This window comes from Chenopodium quinoa, unplaced genomic scaffold (genome assembly GCF_001683475.1).
Source record: "Chenopodium quinoa cultivar QQ74 unplaced genomic scaffold, ASM168347v1, whole genome shotgun sequence".
Taxonomy (NCBI): Eukaryota; Viridiplantae; Streptophyta; class Magnoliopsida; order Caryophyllales; family Amaranthaceae; genus Chenopodium; species Chenopodium quinoa.
The window spans coordinates 6,757,930-6,783,908 of NW_018745286.1; the positions used below are offsets into that span (position 1 = coordinate 6,757,930).

Below are 25,979 nucleotides of genomic sequence, written 5' to 3' on the forward strand. Positions count from 1 at the left end.
ATTCCTACGAAAGTGAGTTAGTATACATTCTCATCTCCCCTCTTCTTTTCTCATGTGAATAAGCTCAACATTTTACTTTACTTGCTTTTGTTTTGCTCGAGGACGAGCAAAAGTTTAGCTTGGGGGAATTTGATGAGTGTCATTTATGGCACTCATTTGATGAGTTTTTAGGTTGTTTTTACCTTCTTTTCATAGCTTTCTTCCTTAATAAATTCTTAGTTTTATTCATTTGCTCTTTAGTTTCATTATTCTTGCTTATTTTGTGTTTTTGTTTACTTTTGTGGATTTTCTAGTGTTTTCTCCTTTATTTGTTCTATATTCGTGGTTGTAGGTATTGTATGAGGTTCATGTCTTGATATTGGTGGCTTACCAAGTTGGAAGATGCCTTTGGAGCAAGCTTATAGCATTGAGAAAGCTCAAAAGTAAGAAAGTGGCATGCTCCAAGTTCTAGCTCTTACGCTCTCAAGTCGCGCTCTCATGAAACCATGGTGTTGAACCCACCATAAACTCCATTTGAATCTGCCATACTTGGTGACTATCATGAAGATATTGCGTGCGCACACGAGGACTTATTTGCTAGCGCACAGAGCTACGAAGACTTGAAGAAACTCGGAAGAGCACGGGCGCACCATCTTTTTTACACATTATTTTCCTCATAATTTTAGCTTAGTTGAGAGTTTCTCTCTCTAGTTTTAGGGATAGTTTAGGAGTAGTTTTAAAGAGAGAAATTGAGAGATTTCAATGGTGATTTGAGAGATTGAAGATGTAGAGGTGACAATTGTATTGAAGATCTTCTCAATAATCAATTAGCATTTCTTACTCTATCACATCTTATTGTTTTCTTTAATTTCATGTTGGTTTGATTTAGTTTTGTTGCTTTGATTCTTGATTAGTGTAGTTGTTCTTCATATTGATTGATCTTTGAATTCATTACTTGTTTGTTTTGATCAGATGATGAATTGTAGTGAGTAGTTGCTTGCTAGGGTTTGGGTAAAACTTGTATGATTGGTTGATTGTGATTAATTTGGGAATTATGTTGATTGATTGTTGAGATTAAATTGATTGATGGAATGGTGCATGTGTTTTGGATTGATAGGAGTAGCTAACCTAGATTTCCATGCTAGATTGCATTTTGATTCCTAATGACATGACCACTTAATTTAGGAATTGCTTTTGTTGATTGAATTGAATTGTGATTCACCTAATTTGTTATTCATAGAGGAAACCTAGTTTAACGATTAGGCGATAGCCCTTCGATTCCATTGATAGCTTTTACCATTAGTCCTCACAACCATCAATTAGCTTTACCTTCGCAAGTTATTCAAATTGTCATGATTACATGTTGATCCCACTTCCTAGTGTTTCATTTGTTTGATTCTTTATTGTTTTGGTAGTTGTATAGTCTTTCCTTCACCTTCAACTTTGACCTAGCTTAGGCATTAATTGAAAGCACTTGAGCATAACTGTTCCTAGTGGTTCGACCCTTGACTTACCTCTATACTTGTATTTAGGTTTGTTAAGTGATTATAAATTTTGTTTGACCTTAAGGAGGATTAGTCAACGACCTAGTTCACCCTACTTCACTATGATAAATCTGGTCAGATGGTTAATTTGCAGAAATCATTCGTAAAGTTTAGTCCGAACACACCATCTGATTATCGGGATTACCTGGCTGCGTGTCTTCGACTTCAGCATAAAGATTCTCTAGGTTCTTATTTGGGTTTATCGGTTGATTTTAGTCGAAGTAAGGTTTTGGCCTTCCACTTGGTGGGTAAGGTGTCCAATCGCCTTTCAGATGTTGCTTTTCTTAGGTTGTCCTTTGCTGTGAAGTTGGTCATAATTAACTTAGTCTTGGTTGCTTCTTTCAATCTTGTTTTATCAGTCTTTAAGATTCCTTCTTCGATCAGCAGTTGTATTAATAGGATGTTAGCTTGATTTTAGTGGCGCTCTTCTTCGTCTTCTCGGGGTTTGGCCATAAGATCGTCTTCTTTACTGCATCTCCCTAAAGGACTACGAAGGTTAGGACTTAGTTTGAGTACAGTTACCTCGGCGTTGTTGGCTTGACAATGTTGGCGGGTTTTTCATCATCCTCCTCAGCTTTTAGTTTCTAAACTTATGGTGGCCAAATATTCCACTCTCCTTTCCCTTCCACCATTGAAGGTTCACATGTCTTCTTGGGGTTGTCGAGGTGTTATGGCTAGAATGTCTACGCTAGTTGCAGGGTTAGCTTGGAAGGTGGGGAACGGCATGCAGTTCATCTCACTGAAAATGTTTGGGCTCCGGGAAGGTTGGTTCAGTTTAAGACTGGTATGATGAGTCAGCAGCTCCGACTCACGTTTCTGATATCATTAATCCGAGTTCCAACGCGTGGGATGTTTCTCAAGTACATCGGTTCTTTGACAATTTGACAGCGGCCTGTATTCTCTTTGTTGATTGGTCGTTATAGCCAATGGATGATTTTTTTTACTAGAAGTTAAAAAGAGATGGCAAGTTTTCAACTAAAACTGCTTATGCTTTGTTGGCTAGACAGTTTATGTCTTATGTTGCCTATAAGGATGTTCCGGATGCTTGGTGGAAATGGTTTTGGGGGATGCCCATTCTTCCAAAATTGAAAATGTACTGCTGAAAGTTGTTGAATAACACCTTGCCTTGCTCGTCTACTCTAGTTACGAGTGGCATTTCGATTGATCCTACTTGCATTTTTTGTCGAACAACGATGGAGACTCCCTCCCACCTCTTTTGGGACTGTTCGTTCGTCAGCAACCTACTGTTGGATGGGCCTTGGGCTTTTAATAGTACATCTCTTCACGCTCAGTCATTCCTGGTATGGTTCACTGATGTAGTTTTGGATTTTGGACGCAATCAAGATTGGGAGAGACTCTTATGGTTCATTTCACTTCTTTGGGCAATCTGGTTAACTCGTAATCAGTTTATATGCATATAGGCAACCTTCTCACCAGACTGGTTCAATAGAATTAAACAGGCTCGGCTTCGCACTACGTCTGTGCCTAGTCGTGATGATCTTTCTTCAGCTCAGTTTCCCAGTTTGATGCATTGTCTAAGAGGGGGTGGGGAGGATCCTCTTGATGTGTGTTTCATTTTGGACGGAGCTTGGATCGCCACTAATAACTCTATCGGGGTAGATTGGATTTTTCGGGATTTACAGTCAGATCTGGTGCTAAGTGATGTGCTAGGGCTTGTCGCACGTCTTCTCCTCTACACACAGAGTTGTAGGCTTGTTGGTGGGGTCTTCAGGCCGCGATTCGGAAGGGCTATTCTTGGATTCTTATTTACACGGATTGTGCTACTCTAGTTTCCTTGTTGTGTCAAACTAGGTCGAATATATCTCTTGCGTTTGGCTTCTTAGGGAAATTAGGACCTTGCTTATTCAAGTTTATGCATGCAGTATTCGTCAGGTTCCTCGGTCGTAGATTTTGCCTGTTCATTGGTTAGCAGTTCAAGCTCGATGGAATCACTTTCTTTTGTGATCATTTTAGTTTTCTTGTTGTTTCTCATGTAGGTTTGCTTGTACAAAATAAAAATAAAAATAAAAATTCGGGCATTATAATTTACAAATGTACACTATTTTCCCCCATAGTTATCGTGCAAGAATAGAAGTCTCTAGAGTAGACTTCAACATTATCCATAAACGCAATATTCCCATTCATTTTCCTTTTCCTTTTCCTTTCTCATTTTTCAATTCCACATAAAGTCAAAACACCACCAAAACACATCACCTGCTTGCGCTGTCTCTGTTGACACCTCTCCCACACTCTCTCTCTCTCTCTCTCTCCAACTCTTTCTTTCTCCCGGCACAAAAAAAAAAATAAAACAATCCAATCCAACATTCATCAACTTTCGCTAAAATGAGTTCACCATCAAAACCAAATCTCGACCATCCAATTGCCATCGAAATTCAACCATCATCACCTCGTTACCCACTTCCACCGTCTTCCTCCTCCACCATTTCCGCCGCCGGCGATGAACCCCACCGGAAAATCGCAATTCCCGTCGATCTCAGCGACGAGAGCGCCTTCGCTGTTCAATGGGCTGTCCAAAACTACCTCCGTCCCTCCGACTCCGTCACACTTCTCCACGTCCAACCCACTTCCATCCTCTACGGCGCTGACTGGGGTTCCACCCACTTCTCCGCTGCTGCCGCTGATGCTGTTGATGGGTCTAATGACGATGAGGTCAAGAAGAAGAAATTAGAGGATGATTTTGATAGTTTTACAGCGGGGAAGATTGCTGAGTTAGCGAAACCGCTTGTGGATGCTAAGATTCCGTTTAGGGTTCATGTTGTGAAGGATCATGATATGAAGGAGAGGTTGTGTTTGGAGATTGAGAGGTTAGGGTTGAGTGTCGTCATTATGGGGAGTAGAGGGTTTGGGGCTTCTAGGAGGACTGTTAAAGGGAGGCTTGGGAGTGTTAGTGATTATTGTGTTCATCATTGTGTTTGTCCTGTTGTCGTTGTTCGGTATCCCGATGAGAAAGAGAGTGCCGGTTCCGGTGCCGAAGCCGAAGTTGGATCTTTGCATCCTGTGCCGGAAGAGGATGGGTTGCACGAGGATGTTGCTGAGTTGCACTTGCACAAAGGTCATTTCTTTCTTTAATTATTATTATTATTATTATTATTATTATTATTTTATTTTTTTTTTTTTTTTTTTTTTTTTTTTTTTATTATTATTATTATTATTATTATTATTATTATTATTATTATTATTATTATTATTATTATTATTATTATTATTATTATTATTATTATTATTATTATTATTAATTATTATTATTATTATTATTATTATTATTATTATTATTATTATTATTATTATTATTATTATTATTATTATTTTATTATTATTATTATTATTATTATTATTATTATTATTATTATTATTATTATTATTTCTCCCGATTGAATTTGGTTTTCGAATTGGTTTATTATCAATTAGCTTGACTTTGTTTTTTGTTATTATTAATTTGTATAGAATGATCATTTGGATTTTAATAAATAGTATGTTGATCTTAGTTGCGAGTTTAAAAAAAAATAATAGCGTGTTAATTGTTAGATTGCTTTAAAGAAATCAATTAAAATCAATATAGCTCAAAAGAATGAAGAAAAAAAAAAAATTGACCAGTTGACAAGGTTACCGGTAGGTGAAACCGGTGATCGATCAATGATGCTGGTTTTAGTCAAATGAAGGTACTAATTGAGGAAATTGAAGCAGTTCATATTTAATTTTATGGACAGAAAACCAATGAGAAGTTGTAATAGTATAATGTATTGTTGAATGGCTTGACTTTTGAGTAACTATTAAATCTTCTATGCATAGCTAGTGGGTCATTAGATGTTTGTTAATTGCTTTGAATTTCAGTTTTGTGTATGTATCTTGTATTTGAAAACTTAATTTAATTGTGTTCTGTTTAAAAATATTTGTATTGGAATCATCTTGTAAAGCACGTATTTTAAACCAAGTCAATGGCCTTTTGGCTGGATAGGATTTGATTCATCTACTGTCTTCGTCAAGTACTTTGCTGATATTACAGCCTTTGGAAACAGATTAAATTAATAATATTGAGGATTTGATGGGGGAGGTGTTAGGAGTTCATTGCACCACAAATTTGCTGCCAAAATTAGGTTAATTTTTCTGTGTTTATCTGTCAGCTGCACATATTCATTTTATATTGGCCTTGCTCTGTTTTAATCTCGCTGTTGAGGATGGAACAAAATAACATGAATTTCTTCACCTAACAAATATTAGATAAATCAACAGGTGGTTGTCTTTCACATGTACGGCAGTGCTTTGGTATCATTAAAATTATGTCGGCTTTGCTACACTTGCTTAAATGATCTTGCCCATGGCATCTTTGACGCTAATACTTTAATTTAATACTTAGGATGAATAGTAAAGATAGCTTCATAGAATATTTATATAGCTTAGCATGTTGATTTGGTTGAATCAAATGTAAGCCTTTCAATATATTACCAATTAGCACAAACTTTTCATTATAATTCTACCGCTATGCTTAGTAATACCATAGATTGATTATTATATAGTGATGCAGGACATGAAGACATTAGCTTGCAATGTGTACCCAAAGAGTATTTATATTATACTCCCTTCGTCCCATTTTTGTTAGTCCCGATTTTCCTTTTTGGGTTGTTTCTTTGAGTTTGTCCCATACTATAAATGACTATGAGGCACCACCACTTTGCTCTCACATCTACTTCATTTGGTCTCATCAATTTTTTCTCTCAACTCCACCCAACCAAAATTTAAAACAGTAACAAGACTCCAATGGGTCAAACAAAAGCGAATGTAGGGATTATTGGATATTGAATGCCTTTAAGCATTGTATATTTATATGACTAAAATTTAAATAGGAAAAGATATCTTTTGTCATAAACTCATAAGCAGACGATATATGTAAGTCGTTTAATTAAACTCCCAGCAGAATTTTACTTTTGTTTATAAAAGGTTGTAAGGACATGCCATTCTGTATGCTTGTTGTGTTCTAGAGAAGTGTGAAGGGTTTTAAAGTAGCATCTTCTTGGTGATATGGTGTGATTTTGTGTTAACCTAATTGAGTGAAAAATTTCTAGCAACTACAATGTACGAGTTAACAATAATAGTATAAAGATATGATAGTGCAGAAGGATGGATGCAAATTGGGTTTCTGAATGTATGTCACTAAATGATGCAGCAATCATTAAGCACCTCTTGATTCACCTACTTGAGACATTCCCGTTTCTCTACCTCTTTTCCTACGGTCCACCTTCAGTGGCTCCCTCTACCTGACAAGGTAAGAGCTGCTTCAAGAGTCTGAAGACCATCTTAAGCTTGGTAAGAGATTTTTAGTATGGCTTTTACATGGCAATCAATTCCCCACCAATTAAAACTGTTAGACGAGGAAGGGGAACCAATTTGCTGCTAGAACACGGTGGCTAGAGTAAGAAGCTGTTGCCATAGTTTCATTGTGTTAGTATCTTTTCCAACTTCTCTACCTCTTTCCTTACAGTCCACTGTCCACCTCCCTTGGTTCCCTATCCAACAAGTTGAGTGCTGATTTAAGGGCCTGAAAAGTATTTAAAACTTGATATGAGCATTCTAGTATATCGTGTACATGGCAATCAACCCCCACCAGGTAAATTGTGAGGCGAAGGAGGGGAACGGATCTGCAAGAACGCTGTGACTAGAGTTAGGAAGCCGTTGCCAAGTTTTCATTGTGTTTGTTATTATTTATAATGACTTCCATGCCCTGATGCCTATGTGTAAAAGACATGCTAACATCTTGTTAGGAGATTTGAAACCTCTGTTTTTCCCTCTGCCCTTCCAAGCAATCCACCTTTTGGTCAAGACTCCATATTTTTTTTCTCTTATTATTCAAGAAAGACCGAAGAACGACTTAGTCAGATATCAGTAAGGTTGATTACATGAAAATTGAAAAACTTGATGTTTTTATGCTGCATTGCCTGCATGAGTACTTATCCCATATTACAATCACTCAAAATTCAGATTTCTAACTATCAAAAACATGACTATATTTTCCCAAGTTTCCCTCACCCTTTTTATCTGACCCAATATGTAACGACATCTCATGTTTCTAATGACCCAAGGGTTTATTATGTTCAAATTTGTTAATCAGGTACATGTTAAGATAATACGTACTTCTGTTTTATTACACCTGCAACACGCCTTCTTGGCATGCTATTTGATGAATTGATTAGAAAAGTTAAATACACAAATTAAGCTAGATAGTTTTAATCGTAACAACTTAATACTTCTTCTTGGAGGTGTTAAAATTATTTCAATTAATTTCTGTATACCTAGTCTAATAGTTTCCTTAAAGTGCATGACAAAGTGCTGTGTTACGAGCAAATTAAAACAAAGTATATAGTATATTGTGACCCTACTTTACAAATCTAATTTGGTCTCGGCTCTGGATCACTAGCAGGGTAAAATGCAAGATAAATGGGTGCAATCTGTTTCTTTCAAAGAATCATTTGGCAAATGCGTAGTAATAGACTAACCAAAAGAACATGTATAGAGTTAACCCTTGCATTCTTTATTCTCTGTTGTAGCATTTGTTTCACATGCAGGTGCATTGCACAAGGCTAGTCTAAATTTTTAAACCGAAGTTCAAGTTGCTATAAAACCTAGGATAAATGTGTTTTCTCCGGGCCTATATAATTTTTATGTGGCCACTGTTGTGCCTTCTGATTGACATGGTCTGCATGAGAAAGTGTTATGACTTGCAAGTTTACACCAATATACCTGTTTACATTTCAAATCACTGATGTCGTTCTTAATTCTAGTAATCTTTTTCTGATGTTGTATACTTGTTGTGATTCAAGGTTCAATTTTGTGTCAATCTTTTAGTGTCAATCTTTTCACTCTTTTTTGTATTGTAGCCTTAGCCATACTACAATTTAGAGTCAACCATAATTTCGTGGTTCTCCATTGCATGCATGGTTACCTTTGATTAACATGTTTTTTTAAAATAATTATGACCAACAAATATTCAATGTACTAGTACATAGTTTGACTGTTATTTTTACTTTCTTGCAGACTAAGAGTTTTGTGCAGTTGTCAAAGGCCTGTTAAACAAGGTAAGCTAAACTACCTTCATTTTTGAAAATAATAAGATAAAATGGAGGGATAACATCAGACATAACTTAAGAACTCCATTTGTGTCACATAGTGGAAGCTACTAATCTCTTCATCTGAGGAAATGTTCTACTGTCATCATATACTGCTTTTCCAGTACTTAATGTAGTGTTTAAGTCTCTAATTTTAATTGCTTGATTAATGCATAGGCTCTCTCTTCTTATCTGGTCTACGCTTTGCTTTGCAGTCGAAGGACCTGGATTCAGTGAAAGCTGCAAGAATCGGATATATTACAAGATTGTGTCGCTCAATAGTTTTCATGAGTTAATGCATCAATCTTGATTTGTAATTTATGGCTCTTTTGTTCCATTACATTACAGTTGTGAGGTTATGTTGGTGTGCATTGTAGCTACATTGTTGATGCTCAAAATTTCTTCAGATATTTCTGAATTGGTCATATAGGTGTTACTATATGGGACGTATGATTTCAGTGTATCCTGTTTAGTTCAGGTGCATAAACTGGCAACACCTATGTATGGAGGCCTTACATTCAGTGGTGGATACAGGAAAATAAATTTAGCGATGGAAATAAGTAGCCCTCCTGTCCAAGTACAATAATGGTTGTCAATTTGAAAGCACATCGTATTATTTACTGGGAATTGAAAATAATAATTCATTCGGTCCTATGATTGCTGCAAATTTTAACTAATTTTAGGATTAAATTTGTTCTTGAGCTTAATGCTTTGCGTAAAGGACTATTTTCACAGATTATCTCCCACACAAAGGATGGGCGTCATTTGGGTCAGTAGGCAACAAGGCATAATCATGGCTAGGGGGCTTGCCTTTGGTGCCCAGCAGCACAATTCTCCCTATAAAGCTTTGTTTAGTTTCTGCCTTATATTTTTAATGAATACTCAATTGATAGTAACACGATAACGGGCCATTTGAGGGCCTAAACGAAGTTCAAATGGGCACTATTTTGGGGGTTCATCGTATTTTGGGCCAAGGAAGACCATAGTGGTATTGGTTTTCCGAGATGAGGTCCTGAACTTCGAAAAACGCAAGAAGCTTCTAGAAGGTTTTGGGCTATTCTAAGAGGATCTTTTGGAGTACTCTAGGGATGATGACTCTAAAATATTCAAAGAGTCTTGTACATAGTAGAAGTCTTCTAGGTTCTTCTATGTATGTACATAAGTGAGTCCATAGAATTCTATAGTTAGGATGTAGAAACCTCTTTGTATGTATGTTCTTTTGAAGGTGAGAATTCTATAGATACTTGTAGTTTAGAACCCTCCATTTGAGGAGGTTAGGGAAGTTTTTAGAGAAGCTTGTAAGTAGGATGGAGCACTATATATAAGCTTCAAGGCTCATTTGTACATTCTAAGTTGAGAGTAATACAAAAGGCATTTCTAAGCACTTGTGTTCTCTTGCAACTCAATCTCTTCCTTCAAACACTAATGTACATACTAGCAAGATTGATAGCTTGTGTGCTTAATTTCCTACGACACTAAGTCGTAAATTCAGACTAAGGCACTAGGAGAGTGCTTAGTTCAACCAAGGGCTATTGCTTAGCACTAAGGGGACGTGCTAGCAAGTTCATTCGTTCAGCACAAAAGGGTTGCGCTACATTAGGCACAAGGAGTTGTGCCAAGGAAAAAGCCTAACTTGTGTTACAACTGATTATAAGCGGGTGGCATACGATACGTGACTAAGGCAAAGTAGTCAGCATGTGACACTATATTAGTTTTAGGGTTGGTTAGGCATAGCCAAAGGCCTAACCCACTAGTTTCTGCCATTGAGTTGTATGTCTCAATATATTTCCAAAAATCAAAAAAAAAAAAAATAAATAAATAAGTTTTGGGAAGTAAATAAGGTGTAGACGGGTAGTAATTGGGTCATGTATAAATAAGACTTTTTTAAACAGTTACAATTAGATTAGTAACAAACTATGTGTCAAAAAGATTAGTAACCAACTAGGCTACCAGATTAGTAACAAACTATGTGTCAAAAAGATTAGTAACAAACTAGACTACCTTTTTTTCTAACAAGATTAGTAACCAACTATGTGTCAAAAAAGATTAGTAACAAACTAAACTACCTTTTTCTCTAACAAGACAAGCTAACATAATATATGGCTTGATTCTCGGGTTTTTTTTTTTTTTTTTTTTTTTTTTTTGAATTATTATCTACCTTATTCTTGACGAGTACTTTATTCTTAAAAGAATAAAAATAAAAAATAAAAAAAATAGTGGGATTAAAAATTGATGAAGTCATGAAGGCTAATAGTAGGATATGACCTTCATGTAAAAAAAAAAATAGTAGGATATGACTTTTCTCAAAGATAAAAATAAAAAGGATGATAGTTTTTGAGTATTGATTTTGATGAAAAGGCAAATGAGTACAATGAAAAAAAATGTCCACAAAGAATATAATTAGAGATATACTAAGGGCTTGTGTCTTTTGAATTGAATATAAAAAATGTCAACAGAGAATTGAATATAACTAGAGATAGAATACGGGCTTGTGTCTTTTGAGATGAATGAAATTGAACCGAGTAAATATATTAAAATTAACACTTAATCGGATATTTTTTTTTAATATACTCGCATCACACGCACATTATTGGCACGCTAATTAACGATGTAACTAAATAAAGAAAATGAACAAATTAAGCTATAAGAGTTAAACCGCAACTTAACACGCACCTTATTGGTTGGTAAAATTAATTCAATTTAATTAATTTATTTGTAGGTTTACCTAGTCGAATAACTATAACAACTTATAATGACCTAAAACTTAAATGAATTGAATTGAACTAATATGAAAATAAGAGATTTTTAAATCTTTTTTTTTTTTACATTATTTTCTATTTTTATATAAACTCATAACTTACTCCCCTTATTTCACAATATTAACACTTTTTCAATTGCTTTCTCTTATTATTCTTACATTTTTACACTACACACATTACATTTGACCTAAAATGTTTGTATTATTATCTTTGTTTTTATTACTCCCTCCATTTTTAATTACTTGCTTCATTTCTCCATGCATGGAGTTTTAGGAGAAATTGGAGAAAGTAATAAAATATGGAGGTAGTAGGGTAGGTGAAAGAATAAAAAATTGTTGAAACAAAAATAGTTGAGAGAATTGGAGGAGGGAGAATATGAAATTAATAATATACACCCTCCATTTCCATATGATAGTCCCATATGGAATAAATTACATAAAATAAGAAAAGAAAACTATTTGAAATCTAACTTATAAGTATAAAAACAATTCAAGATTACTTTTGCCTTATTTAAATTTTTTGATTTTCTTTGGGAAGATATCAACCATATTGCATAATTCAAGGGTGTGATTTCCTTACTTAGAGTCATGTCATTAATGCACAATCAATTAATTTAACCAATTAGATTTCTATTTTTATTTTTATTTTTTGAACGGGAAAAATTATAATATATTAATTAATAGTCATACGACATCTACAATTATATAGATCTTTAAACCACCAATCAGAATTTAATATGTATAAAATAGAAAATAAAAACTAAAAATTATAATATATTAATTAATAGTCATACGACATCTACAATAATATAGATCTTTAAACTACCAATCAGAATTTAATATGTACAAAATAGGAAATGAAAACTAAAAAAATTATAATATATTAATTAATAGCCATACGACATCTACAATAATATAGATCTTTAAACTAACAATCAGAATTTAATTATGTATAAAATAGGAAATGAAAACTAAAAAATTATAATATATTAATTAATAGCCATACGACATCTACAATAATATAAATCTTTAAACCACCAATCAGAATTTAATATGTATAAAATAGGAAATAAAAACTAAGTTATAAATGGAATACATTTAATATGGGTAGATCTTTTTTAAGCGCCCAAAACAGTATATGAAACTAACTAATAGAAACGGAGGGAGTATGATTTATGTTGGGTCCATTAGTTGAGAGAAATGAATTAAATATTGTAAAATCTTTTCAAATAAGGAAATGGAGCAAGTATTTAAAGACGGCAAAAAATGATAAGTGGAGCAAATATTTAAAAACAGAAGGAGTACTAATTTACTATCTTTGTGTATTAATTCTTAGATTATAGAGGTAATAGCGAATTTAAGGGAATGAGAATAAGCATTCCCAAAACAAAACAAAACAAAACAAAAAAAAAGGGATGAAGTTACTACTCCATTTGCCCAGAAGTAGTTTTGAGTTTTGACACTCATCATAGCATAATTTTATGTGATAAATTAATTATTTAGTATTTAATTATCAGTGTTACTCTAGTGAAAAATTACATGTGAAATGAGAGGAAGACTTAATCTAACAGTTAGACATTGACAAATGTCTAACAGTGACAATTTTGAAAATAATGGCAAATTTGAGAGTTCTACCGAGGGGTAAAATAGTACTACCGTACATTCTCGATAATACTATATATGCTTTTAGTAGTATAAGAGACACTTCCAGTAGTACTTATAAAAAAATCTACAATACTAGACCAACAACTGAACGCGCCTCACGCATCAGTTTGAAAAAGCCAAAAACCGTGTATCAAGCCCTTGGTTTTAAAAAAAATACCAGCTTCCTTTTTAAAACAGAATTCTAACGGTCCGCCGGCGATTTGAGTGGGTTGGCTTGCTCCTCAATCGCCGGCGAACCCCTCCTGTCACGCCTCATCTTAAAGGTGATAAAAAATTCGGGCCAAGCCGGGCCTTTAACATAATATCTAGTGCCCAAACCCGAAAAATGTAGCGGGCTTTTTTCGGGCCGGGTTCGGGTTTTTAACTAAATATGCGTTTTTAGACTTTCCCTATTTTCAGGCCGAATCGGGCCAGGCCAAAGTTGATCACCTCTACCTTATCTAAAGGGCCTCTATTGGCTGTAATTCGAATCGATGCACCCAGCCGCGAGCTTTGGTGTTTCGATCTAGTGGTGTCGGGTGGTCTTAGAGTTAGGACTGCTGCGGCCCGCCACCTCTATTAGACCTAGACTCAAGTTGAGTTCACTGCGAGTTTGGGCTTCGATCTCTGATCGCGAGGCCGCCTTCCCATCTCTCTAGCTCTGTTAATAATAATAATAATAATAATAATAATAATAATAATAATAATAATAATAATAAACACTTTGTGTTTTAATTTGGTAGTTTCAAGATACAAACCGCTGCTTAGTTTGGGCTGCCCTAAGCTTTCTCGCGGACGAGGTCGCTAGTGGTAGTACTCCAACCACCGCTGTCTTGGGTTTTTTTTTAGTTTGATTTCATTTATTCCTCTTAGACCAATCCTCCTTCTGTTCCTTTGTGGTAACTGGATTGCCATAAATTACTTAATGCCCTTATGCTTATTCATTTAAATGATGATTATGATGAAAGTATTGTTACCTTTGCTAATAATAATTGCCCCTGAAGAATTTATAATTAAGCCAAGGTCTTGAAAGAGGAGGGTAATGTCTTCTTTAAGGAAGGTGACTTTATTGGTGCTGGGGCTAAGTATGATAGAGGGCTGAAATTTCTAAGTTTTGGCTTACGAAGTAATGGGGGTGATAATGTTATACTATAGAATCTTGCTATTGCTCTAGAATTAAATCTTGCAGCTTGTGCTCTACTGGTCTGTGATTTTTCTCAAACTAAGGAGTCATCATGCTTGAAAGTAGCAATGTCAAAGTTCTTTATAGAAGAGCCTTAGCTAAAATCAGGTTGTACCAACTAAAAGAGGTTGTTGAGGATCTTAGCAAGGTAGTTAGGGTTAAGCCTAACAACCAGGACATTCTTCTTGAGTTGGAGAAAGTAAAAGGCGTAATTTGCAAGTCTATCAAGCTCAATGGCAAGAGGAGTACGAAGGAGTTCATTCCGACTCAATCCAACTACAATAAAAAGGGGGAAATCAATGAATCGTCAGCTAGCTAGTGGGTAACCGACCATCTTGCATTGACGAGCAGAGTGGTGTTACAAACTCGATGTCACTAAAGTTGCTAGTGATATGGTAGTAGAGAGCACTATTCCCACTTACAATGTTTATGCTTCTTTGGAAACTAAGGATGAAGGATCAAGCAACACCCTTGGCAATCAGCAATCAAGACATGCGAAGGACAAGGGACAGAATAGAATGCATAGCAGTTGGTCCCTAAAGATCTCTGATTTGTCTTTTTCAAAAGTCTCGCAAGGGAAGACTTTGAGTCTCTTCAACAGTTCTGCTAACTCATGGATGACTGTTCGAATGAAGGATAGGGCTACACAAGATAGACATTCTGAAATTTATAAGGCAAAGGGCCTTAAAGGTCCAAAAACCTTGTCCATGCCTACTAGGAAGATGAGTGCAGTTGGGAGGAGACGCGACAAAATGACCCGTAAGGAAAAGGTCAAGATATCTCCTGATTATGAAGCGGTTTACCATATTGATGGGCGTGAAAAGTCCAGCACTACTGTTATCGAGAAGAAAGACAAGCCTATTTCTCCATGTCTAGCTGACAATTGCGATGAAGGTTCAAGTTTAGAAGAGGGGAGTGAAGTTCCTACGAGAGACTCTCTTATCACTGACATTGCTGAAGTGGAATCCGTAGGCTCTAATGAAGATGACCCTATGGCTCTTGAACCTGACAAGTGCAATCTTATCCTTCACCATTTACCTACGTGTTCTCTGCCAAGACAAGGAAGCATGGGAATTCTCACAAGTTAAGGGTGAAGAACCAGAAAGGTAAAATATATTCCAGGTTTCGTTTTTGCAGGTCCAAAAGGCGTAAAGGAACAAGCTCAGAGCACCTTATGGCTAGCGTTTATGATAGAATTAGTCATTTTCCGTATTTATATCATCAAACAGGTTATGAAAGTTGTATCCCCTCTCCCCGATGTAGTTCTTGAGTTAGTTTAGTAAAGAGAGCTAAACTTTCTTCTTGTTTTTCTTGTAATCTCGAGTCTGTTGGGAGTTAGCCTTCTTTTCTGTTGTAAAAAAAAAAAAATATATATATATATATATATATAGTACTATTTGGACTTCTAGTATCAAAGGTTGTTAGGCATTGTTTTTAATCACATAACCAACAACAGCAACTACTCTAATCCCCACCTCTAAACCGCCAGAATTAGACATTAACTCACACTCATACTATCAACAATAACAATTAGACAACGATAGCAACAAAGCGCCTCACTTTCAATCACAATTTGAAACCCAGATAGGCGTGGGCAAGTGGTTCGGGCAAGTGCGTTAGAGGAAGGAGGAGAGATGGATGGTGGTGGGAAGGGGCGGCGTTGGGGGAGTGGACGGAGGCTGGTGTGCAATTGTGTGGTGGTGTTATGGCTGTTACTCTGGTAAGGGATAGGGGTGGGGTGGCGAGAGCAAAATATGCGATGGGGTAGATTTTTTTTGTTTTTTTTTTTTTTTAAATTGAAATAATATTTTTTTTTAATGACAATTAAAAGTGACCTATTAAGAAGGAATATTTTTTTTTAATGACAATTAAAAGTGACCTATTAAGAAGGAATATTTTTTTTTAATGACAATTAAAAGTGACCTATTAAGAAGGTTGTAGGTCATATGACCTATTTAAAGAAAACACCCATTAAAAGTCAACTTATTTTAGGTTAATTAATAAGTTTGCTTATTTTGGGAAGACCAAGTAAAGATTTGCTTATTTTTGACAAATTTTCCTGCAATTACTTACCATTAGTATAATTAGTATAAATTCTTCAGCTGCTCACTTTATGGGTTAAACAGCTACTTGCATATCTTTAGTTATGTGCAAAGGGAAACTACTAAATTTTTTGACTAGCGGTAAACTGTAATGAGCAAAATTCCAGCTTTCATGCAGAAACCAAGCATATAAATGTTCTTTCAGTTAGCATCCGATTCATACTCCATCACAATGGCCACAATCAAACGGTAAAAATATAGACTATAAATAGCTAAAAAATGGCTAGAAAGTCTTATGATTGTAGCAAATTTTTATTATTAAGAAGGCACCAGCTTCGTGATGCTCTTGCACCGCATAAGATGAAAACTTGAGCAACTAGAAAAAATATCAAAAACCAGCAAAACCACAAATATAATTCCATGCAAAAGACAATAGAAGGGACCTTACTCCTGGTAGGTTTGATAAGTAGAAGAGGAACTTAAAGTACAGCGAGAGTGCCCTCACTTCGACTTTTGTGGAGTGAGAGACCAGATCTCAAACTTAGAAGCTTGTTGGAAAAGTCATTGTTATTATGGCGGTGACTCGGTTTTGCCCCACTTGGTGGAACCAGCACATGTTTCCCTTTAGATTGCCTCAGAGAGTCTGATGATTGACCCTTCTGCCCATGTGTAGATGAATGAGTTGATCGCTTTGGAGCGCCACTTCCACGACGTGAGGAAGACTTGTGATCAGATCTAAGTCCCCGGTCTGAAATACCCAGTCGAACAGACCTATCTGAGGAATCTTTCAGTGTGCTGGATTTTATATTCAGCCGGTTGTAGTAAGCCAGATAGGGAAGTAGACCCTGTAGATACTTTTTCAATTGCTCATCCCCGACATTTTTCTGGGCAGGATTTCCTTCCAAACTAATAGCTTGCAAGGAATTGTAGTTAGCAGCAAGTTGTCCTAGACATTTGGAAGTAGCAATCTTGTTGAACCGCAAATCAAGAACAGTTAACTTTAAAAGCCTGTGTAAACCTTCCACCTCACTGATTTTATTTCCAGCTAAGTATAATTCCTTCAAAGTGGAGCATGATGCAAGACCTTCAAAATCAGACCACAACAACGTGCACATGAAATACACAATATAAGTTTTTGCAAGGGAAAACAGCAACAATAAATACAGACATCCAGAAACGGTATCATAACATCACGAGAGCGGAAAATTATATACCCATTAGGAAATTTACTATGTTTTCTCAAAGTCTTCTAAGTTGACTATCTGATCCCCACTAGGTATTTAGGCGGCATTAAGTAAGAATATGAGAATGAGAGTGGAAAATAAACAAATAAGAGAGAATGAATCATTTAACACTAACCTTTTTATTTGTTTGGTTTAACTATGAAAAGGAATCACTAAAACATAACTCCTTTTTGTTCAAGGTGGGTAAGGGTAATTGTTACCTTAGATTTTAGAGAGGTAACAAGTAGGTGGAAACCATTACCCCTAGGTAATGGTAATTGTTACTCAAGCCTTCTAACAAAACACTTGGTAACGATAATGATTTAATTAAATCTGTTTCCAACACAAAACACACTCTTACCAAACATGCCCTTATTCTTTTTTCTTAGCCACCATCACATCACACCACTGCCACCATCACCAACTAACCACTGCAACTAATCCACCACCGCAACTCACCACTGCCACCTCACCACCCTAACCACCACCACTTTGCTATCCATCACCCACAAAATCCATCTAAGAGTCAACCCAAAAACCCACCATCACCCCCGTAAAATATAATCCACCCACCCCACTCTAAAAAATACTAGATCTAAGAGGGAAAAAGAGATAGAGGCGGTGCTCCGATGAGATGCGGTGGTGCAAGAGTGAGGCAAAGGAAGTGTTCTAATGCAAAGGTAAGGTGGTGCTCTACTAAATGGGGTGGAGTTAGTTTGTTTCTAGTCTTGTAGAGGTGGATATGGGTTGATAAGGAAGGAGGTAGTGTTGATGGTTTGTTATTATTATTATTTTTTTCCCTTTCGTCTCTTTAAACAAACATAGTAAATCTAAGGGTTTTACTTTACTTTCCCCTCTATCATTTTCTTGATTGCATACCCTTGTTTTATCAAAAGTTAATGGAATCAAACTACTTTCAACAAGTTACAAAATAATATTCTACTTAAAAAAGGATGGTAGCACTGCCAACAACTAATCACATTCCCACTTCATGCAAATAAACAAGTCTTATTCAAGAATGGGTTTGGGAGTGCTACAAAAGCCAACCTTGCTATTTAAAAAGCAATTATTTCGCATACTGATGTGAATCAAGAGGGGAATTCTTTTGAAGAGCCAATTACATTGATTTTAAGTCCAGTAGGGTTCGAACTTGGAGAGAAGAATCAAGGATGGGTTACATGCTTGTTTAACAAGGAAGAAGAAAAGAGTTGTTCCCTTCCATCAAAGACAGCAGCGGCAACGCACTGTCCTGGGTGCCACGCGCCGGGTCCCCCCGCCATGAGCCCAGCTACACGCCAGTCAGGCGCGTGTCCTGTGGCGGCGCATGTGGTGGTCTGACGACGGCGAGATGAAATAGATGATTTTCTTAGTTTTTTTCTAGAGTTTTTCTTGCAAGTTTTTACCTTTCACTTGGAACTTTGAAAGGGTTTTTCTTGATTTAAGCACTTAGGATAAGATTGAATTTCTGTTATTTAGTTGCTATAAACTTCCTAAGGTTGTTAGGAAAGTTTTTAGTTAATTAGAATTTGTTAAGAATTAGTTTTCCTATTCTAATAAGAAGTAGTTATTTGTCCTAATCCTTGTAGGTGTAGAAGTAGTTGCCTCTTATTCCTATAAATAGGAGGTATTTTCGTGGCTTTTATAGTGTGTTTGGATAAGGAAAGGGGAGGGAGGAGAAGAGGAGGAGAAGAGGAGGGGAAGGAAAAATAGTGAGTTTTCCTTCCAAATCTCTCCATTGTTAGAGGGATCAATTTCCTACAATTTAATCCTTCCATTTCTCCCCCCTCCAATTCCCTACCTTCCTCATTTGTTATCCAAATGAAAGATACCCCATCTGTCCATTTCCTTTCCCTCCATTTCATACAATCCAAACTAACCGTTAGGGAGATATAGAAAAATCAGATTGTTTTAATACAAATTGTTTAACTATGTTTAAACTTTGCTTTGCTAGTTTTCAATTCAAGGAGTTTTTTTTTGATAATTAGAACGTTCAATTCTTAGTTCTAGGAGTAGTCTAAATTTTGTTCATCAAAATACTTAGTTCTAGGAGTAGTCTAAGTAGTTTGAGTGGTCTTGAATTCGTTCCAAGAGTAGTTTTACTTGTGTGATTTTAGATTCTTTATTAAGTTAGGGGTTTAAATCTACATCACATACCCCCATCATACCTTTTCACAAAAAAGGGGTACACTAACTTATATCACATCCATACCTTTTTGCCATTTTATTACTCAATGGAAAAAAAAAAAGACCTCTTCACCCTCATACAGTTTTAGTGATTTGTTTTAAAAAAATGCTTAATCCAACCTTCTCAATGGTCGATATCTGGTTTTTATAAGCAACTGTGCAGAAAAGCTAAGACATTTCTAAGAAGCCACATGCCAAGTAGAAACTTACCATGTCCAATTCTGGATATTTTATTGTAACTCAGGTCTAATATGCGAAGTCTTGTAAGCTCTCTTAAACCTTCAATGGTCGATATCTTGTTTTTGGACAAGTTCAACATATGCAATCCTCGAGGAAGAGCACCGGCAGTAATTCTCACTGCAACACAAGCAACCAAAATCACTACAATAAACGTAGCAAAGGAAGAATGAAACCAGAAGCAAAGAGATAGTGAAAAGCAAAGCAAAGTACAACTCAGCACAAAAAAGCTAAATTTGGTAAAGATACTGATGATTAAAGTAGATCACAACAATTGTGCTTCACCAACCTATAGAATTCCCAGATAGATTTAGAACCTTTAAGCCAACAAATGCACTGAGAAGTGGGATTACAACCAAACCATGATTTGCCAGCTGTGCAGTGGTCGTTGTGGCATTCAGAGAAGATATGTATCTTTTTGCTGCCTCCATGCCTGGGTATAGATTCATATCCACTTTATCCATACCATCCAAGAATGCAGATCTTCTTTTTACATCATTACCAGAATCAGCCACTTCATTGGTCTCTTCTATGGGGCTGCAGTGCTGAAGATCAATAACCCAATCCTCAATGAGTTTGGTCTTAAATTCCCTGTTCGCAAAGTCACCCCAGGGATCAGATGAAGAGCTGCCCTGGCCATGTCCCATTGCGCCAATTTCATCTGGCATTGGGACTATCCAGTCTTTGCTTGAACAACCATAATCATAAGAGTCATAACCATTTAAAACAGCATTTTCTCCATCAAAATTCTCAGGACAGTACAAATTATTATCCTTGCATAGTCCAACAATCTCTGCATTATGAGCTGAAACATTTTCATTGTCGACAGAGAGCTTTTTAAGATCCTCAAAAGATCTATTACGAGACGTCAACATGACACAGGCAGAAAGACCAGGAGAAGTTGGAGACATAGACCCAAAATTTGGCATAGAGTACGATTTAGAAATGCAGGATTGAGTAGGAGAATTCTGACCAGAACCATCAGGAGCCCCCGTATGCAATGAGCGATGAGTGTCTTCAAGACCTTCCTTATTCAAATATTGAGGGTTATAAACAGCTAAGACTAACGCTTGGTTACCCATATCAGAACTAATATCGGGGTACAGCGTACAAGGAGCTTCATGATTCCGATCAGGAGAGGAGATCCCTTGACTCCTGGCATCATTTGTAGGTGATACATCAACAACCTCATCACAATCATGTGACCCTTCAAAAGAAAACTCCTGATCATTGCAGTCATCAACATTACTGACACCAAAGATTCTTTCTTTTTCTAATTCACAACCAACAGAGAGACTTCTTCTAATATTCCCTGTCTGAAAGTGAATAGAGTCCACAACATCATAATCACATTTTACTTCTCCGGATTTCCAACTACGCGAGGCCAATGTAAGATGCTCAGTTTCACTAGCCTCACTTTTCCCTATATGAAATTCATGCATGGTTAAAGGATTGACAGAGTGTGCTGATGCATTATTTTGAGAACCAAGTTGCAGCGTCTTGACCATTGCTTCAAATGAAGGTTGGGCTGATTTCTGCGGAACACCAAAAATAAAATAAAAAAATACGGACAGTTATAAGAATAAATAAAAAAACACCAAAAACTTTCCCAAAAACTTTAATACTAACCTTTTGCTTTTGACCGGGAGCGTGTCTGTAGAAGCATGAGAAGCGACCCATTAAATACACTAACAGGCTTGCAGCACTGAGCAGAGATCTACTGAACAATCAATCAAATTATCACAGAGCTAAGAATGACCAACTTATTTACATAGTCAAATTCAAAATTACTCCAAATAGCCCACTAGCACAATTCAAAGACTTAACAGGTGGTAACTTTAGCCATAATCAACAGATAAACCCTCAGAAGTACGGCACAATCTCCATATATGAGATGACCTTGATCTTCGCAAAACACAGAGCACAATCACACGGTCATTAGTACCCCACACCCGCTTGGTGGTACGAGAAAGCTTTGACTGGGTTGCAGCTGCCAGAGTGATTGAAAATCTTTGCTAAGCCGGAAAGCTGAATCCCAAGCAGATACAACAGATAGATTGTTGATGAGCAGAGACCTAAATAGAAACATTGAAATTGAACAGTTGAGTTCTATGTAACTATACTTTTCTCCTATACATTTCTCCATGTTAAAGTAATATCAGCCTTTACTGTCTAAGTGGCCTCAGCACTTTTCCTCTAAGAAGCCAGCATCTACTATAAACAAGTCAATGACATAATATCAAAACATAAACAAAAATATGGATAAAAAAAAAATAAAAATAAATGCTTAAATGGTGATACAAAATGCAAATACTACAGGCAATTAATGCGATCAATACAAATAGATTTCTCATATTCATAACTACTTCCGAGAGACATGACACAGCAAAAGAGCAAACATTGTATACTAGGTTGCACAGAAACGGATATGGGGACAAAAACAGATACGGATACGGGCATGGATACGGCAAAAAAAATAAGCAGAATATAAATCTATAAAAAGTTTCAAAAAAATAATTAAAAAAATCCATACAAAAAATAATCCACTTAAGGTAACATCTTCATCACATAATTACATGATAATCATAACCATTTTAAATGAAAAAAAATAAATAAATAACAAAGCACAAAACTATTGAGGCTACTGTCCGTACAATGAATTGAAAGAAAAAAGGAAAAAAAAATGAAATAATCACATAACCATTAAAAATTAAAAATAAAAACCAAAACTAAAAATAAAAATAAAAAGTGAGTACTGCTACAGCTAAAGTCGAAGAGAGAGAAAATAAGAAGTAGAACTGTAGAAATAGAAGAAGGTAAAGTAAATAGAAGTTTCGCCGGTCTCCGATGTCGGGGTGGGTCGCAGGTGGTTGCCGGCAAGGAATCGTGGCCTCATGGGTCGTAGCAGGTGGTCGCCGACAAGAAATCAAGGAATCTTGGCCTCTTAATTTCTAGGGTTTTTGAGAAATCAACCTAATGTAAGTGAATTTTGGGTTTTTTTTTAAAAAAAAAATTGGCTGGGCTTGTAGTGGGGATGTCGGAATAGAAGAGGATCTGTCCCTAAGACGTTTCCAGAGCTCCTACCAGCCGTCCCCAAAATAGCTTACCGTACCACATTTCGAGGGTACTCCATGGGGACGTATTTGGGCCGTACCCGTCCCCGATACGTCCCCGGTACAGGAAACGGCTACACTTTGGCGTACCCGTGCATCATTGATTGTATATATTCTAAGATTGACAGAGTGCATGAACTACTACATTCACCGTCACTAGTCTGTATTCAGTATTGTATTTTTGACTTGTCAATCATGGGTTGGTCAATTCAGAGTGGATTTAGGTTCAGGTAAACACAGAGGACCATAACATCTTTTGATTATCCTCGTTATTTGAATCTCTATCACTCATATATCGTTATTTGGATTGTAGCAAAGTCTAAGAGCAAGTTTACATGGAAAAAAGAGAGCTGAAACAACACACCAGATGATAATAAAATGTGGAATTATATTAAATATCCTAGAAAGTTCAACAAATTAACCTTTGACTGTTATACATTAACTCCACATGCATATAAGACATAACATAATAATTTCAGGTTAGATACTTTAACTATGACCATCACCAAAGCCCAATGATTTTAAGGAAATCCAGGTTTAAAAAAAAATTTGTTTCAGATATTAAAATTCTCAGTTATAGGTTAGAATTTAGAAATGTTTGGGATAGGTTGACATGAAGCATTCACTTTTGCAAATTTTTGACAGGCCATTAAAATATGCAGATCAAATGCATTTCTAAGTGTCCTTTCCTTGGTTATAAAAGTATTTATAAGGTGAAGGTGTTCATCCAAGTATCCAACCTAAACTCTGTGACAAGTTGACACCAAAACCTTGCCCATGTGAAAATGCTTACAAAACACCACTCCAACTCAACAAATTTCAAATCCTCTACATAGATAGTATACACTTCATTAGTCTTTAATTCTTTATCCTTTCAATGATCAAACCAATAATCTTGTTATTATTTTCATGATAATTATCACCAACACCAACTATCCATTTCAAACCTTGCCCATGTAAAAACGCTTACAAAACACCACTCCAACTCGACAAATTTCAAATCCTCTACATAGATAGTACACACTTCATTAATCTTTAATTCTTTATCCTTTCAATGATCAAACCAATAATCTAGTTATTATTTTCATGATAATTATCACCAAAACCAACTATCCGTTTTCACTCCTTTAATCCTCATAACCACTCATTCTCACACCTCTCTAGGTAATAGCAAGTATTAATAATCATGTAAGGATAAAAACAACCAACTTAATGAGTTAATGGTAGAAGTTCGTGACCGAGGTTAAATCCAAGACATGGTCTAAATCAAAATCAAAACACAGCCTAAGTCAAATTCAGAACAATGTCTAGGTCAAATCCAAAACCCGCCTATGTTAATTTCGAATCCTGGTTAAATTACCGATACAATTACATTCTTTTACCAACATGACTTACTGAATAGGAATCAGCAATATTTCAAACATACTGAAATATTAAACAAACTTAGTAATCTCCGGTAATAATTCAATTAGCAATTACCTTAGCAAAACCTAAAAACATCCAATCGCAAGTAACCAAAAATACGAAAGATTAAACATATACTTCGTATTAAATTTACATACATCATACAACAAATAAATAAAACCCATTTCATCAAAAGAAAACTTTAACATTCAATTTCAAATCTACATAAATAAAAACATATACGTTTATATCATATGATTAATAATCACATATAAGTATATAACAAAAACAAAGAAGAATTATATCAAAAATAATGAAAGAAAATCAACCTCCAAAACACGATCATACCATAAAATCTTGGAAATTAATTGAACAATAAATTAAACAATCATCATATATTAATAACAAATTCAACTACAAATGAATAACATAAAATTGAATAACTTGAGAAAAAATAAAAGAAATTAAACCTGTTGATAGCCAGTTTTTATCCAATGAAAAGAGAGAGAAAGGAAGAAGAGGCCGAGAGAAAAAGGGTATTCTCAACTTTGCGGAAAAATGACGAAAAGCAGATTTAATCCAAAATTTCTTGCTTTATTTGGGTTTTTTTTTTTTTTTATTTAATTTCGTCAATTTAATTTCCGCCGTCCAAATCGGAAGCTCCAAAACTAACCATATCATTAAAATCGTAGATTTTTTCAACAAAAAAATAAATAAATTAATTAATTAGTAAAAGATTTTTTGAGGCACGAGAGACAGGCGGAAGATTCAGCTGAGCAAGTTGTGAACTTTATTTATTGATATTGATTTCTCTATTTCTTTATTTATTAAAACACTTCAAAATCTTCTATTTAAAAAAAAAAAAACTCCCCGAGATCCAGGAATCGATTCTTATCACTTGCCCTTGTGGCTCTCTAAACACCCAAAAAAAAAGTCGCTTAAAAATCTTTATAATTTTTGCATGTTGATAAAATAATATTCGCCAATGATTTTATAACCACATAATCAAAACAAAATCTAGTATTATGCTTTGAAAAAGAGCCATGGAACATTGTGAGAGAAAATGAAGTTTTGAACAATTTTTTATGCACCAACCCGAGTGTACATACAGGTAGGTGCTGTAAACACCGAAATTTTTTCAGTGTTTTACATTTAAATTAAATAAATTAATTTGGGTTAAAATCATATGAATGATCCATTTAGATATTTTGGCCCACCTAAATAAATAATCCGAATTAATCAAATGCAATTCGGGTTATAAAATAAATCAAACGGACCAGGTTAAAAGACTTCTAAGTCATAAAATGGGTCAAGCCCAAACCTACTAAGTCCACTCAAGGAGTTCTCATATTCTATAAATACATTATTCTTCCATCAGTTGAAGGGATCCAGAAATTATTATTCCAAAAGCTCATAAACTCAAACGGAATTATCTCTGAAGTAAGTCAATAAGCACATCAAATTCATGCCGACTTGTACATTCAAACACATTTGAACGGGATTAAGCTTCATAAGCCCTTGTTCAGGTGTATTCAAACAAAACCCTTGAA

At 35.6% G+C, this 25,979-nt stretch overlaps 2 protein-coding genes across 3 annotated transcripts; one reads left to right on the plus strand and one right to left on the minus strand.

The window, feature by feature from the left end:
* The first annotated feature begins 3,548 nt into the window (after window positions 1-3,548).
* On the plus strand, window positions 3,549-9,293 carry LOC110711831 (universal stress protein PHOS34-like). Of its 2 annotated transcripts, none has more exons than XM_021890265.1 (3): window positions 3,549-4,596; window positions 8,571-8,611; window positions 8,819-9,293. In XM_021890265.1, exons 1-2 carry the CDS (start codon window positions 3,867-3,869, stop codon window positions 8,573-8,575), a joined length of 735 nt encoding a protein of 244 aa, XP_021745957.1. In that variant the 5' UTR covers window positions 3,549-3,866; the 3' UTR covers window positions 8,576-8,611; window positions 8,819-9,293. The 2 variants fall into 2 exon arrangements, with proteins under 2 accessions (XP_021745957.1, XP_021745956.1); XM_021890264.1 differs by having other exon boundaries at window positions 3,553-4,596; window positions 8,857-9,293.
* Window positions 9,294-16,419: 7,126 nt separating this feature from the next.
* Window positions 16,420-25,055, minus strand: LOC110711973. Its single transcript, XM_021890415.1, has 5 exons — window positions 24,900-25,055; window positions 21,542-21,987; window positions 20,202-21,447; window positions 19,886-20,032; window positions 16,420-17,352 (listed from the first exon to the last, which is right to left on the minus strand). Exons 2-5 carry the CDS (start codon window positions 21,590-21,592, stop codon window positions 16,748-16,750), a joined length of 2,049 nt encoding a protein of 682 aa, XP_021746107.1. The 5' UTR covers window positions 21,593-21,987; window positions 24,900-25,055; the 3' UTR covers window positions 16,420-16,747.
* Window positions 25,056-25,979: the final 924 nt, after the last annotated feature.

What these genes read in the sequence shown, in the direction of transcription:
- LOC110711831 (XM_021890265.1), top strand. Translation starts at nt 3,867, where the DNA reads ATGAGTTCACCATCAAAACCAAATCTCGACCATCCAATTGCCATCGAA.
- LOC110711973 (XM_021890415.1), bottom strand. Translation starts at nt 21,592, where the DNA reads ATGGGTCGCTTCTCATGCTTCTACAGACACGCTCCCGGTCAAAAGCAA. An exon ending in TCTATCTGGGAATTCTATAG is followed by an intron (nt 20,033 to 20,201) that starts GTTGGTGAAGCA and finishes CTTGTGTTGCAG; the next exon opens with TGAGAATTACTGCCGGTGCT. An exon ending in AATATCCAGAATTGGACATG is followed by an intron (nt 17,353 to 19,885) that starts GTAAGTTTCTAC and finishes CTGATTTTGAAG; the next exon opens with GTCTTGCATCATGCTCCACT.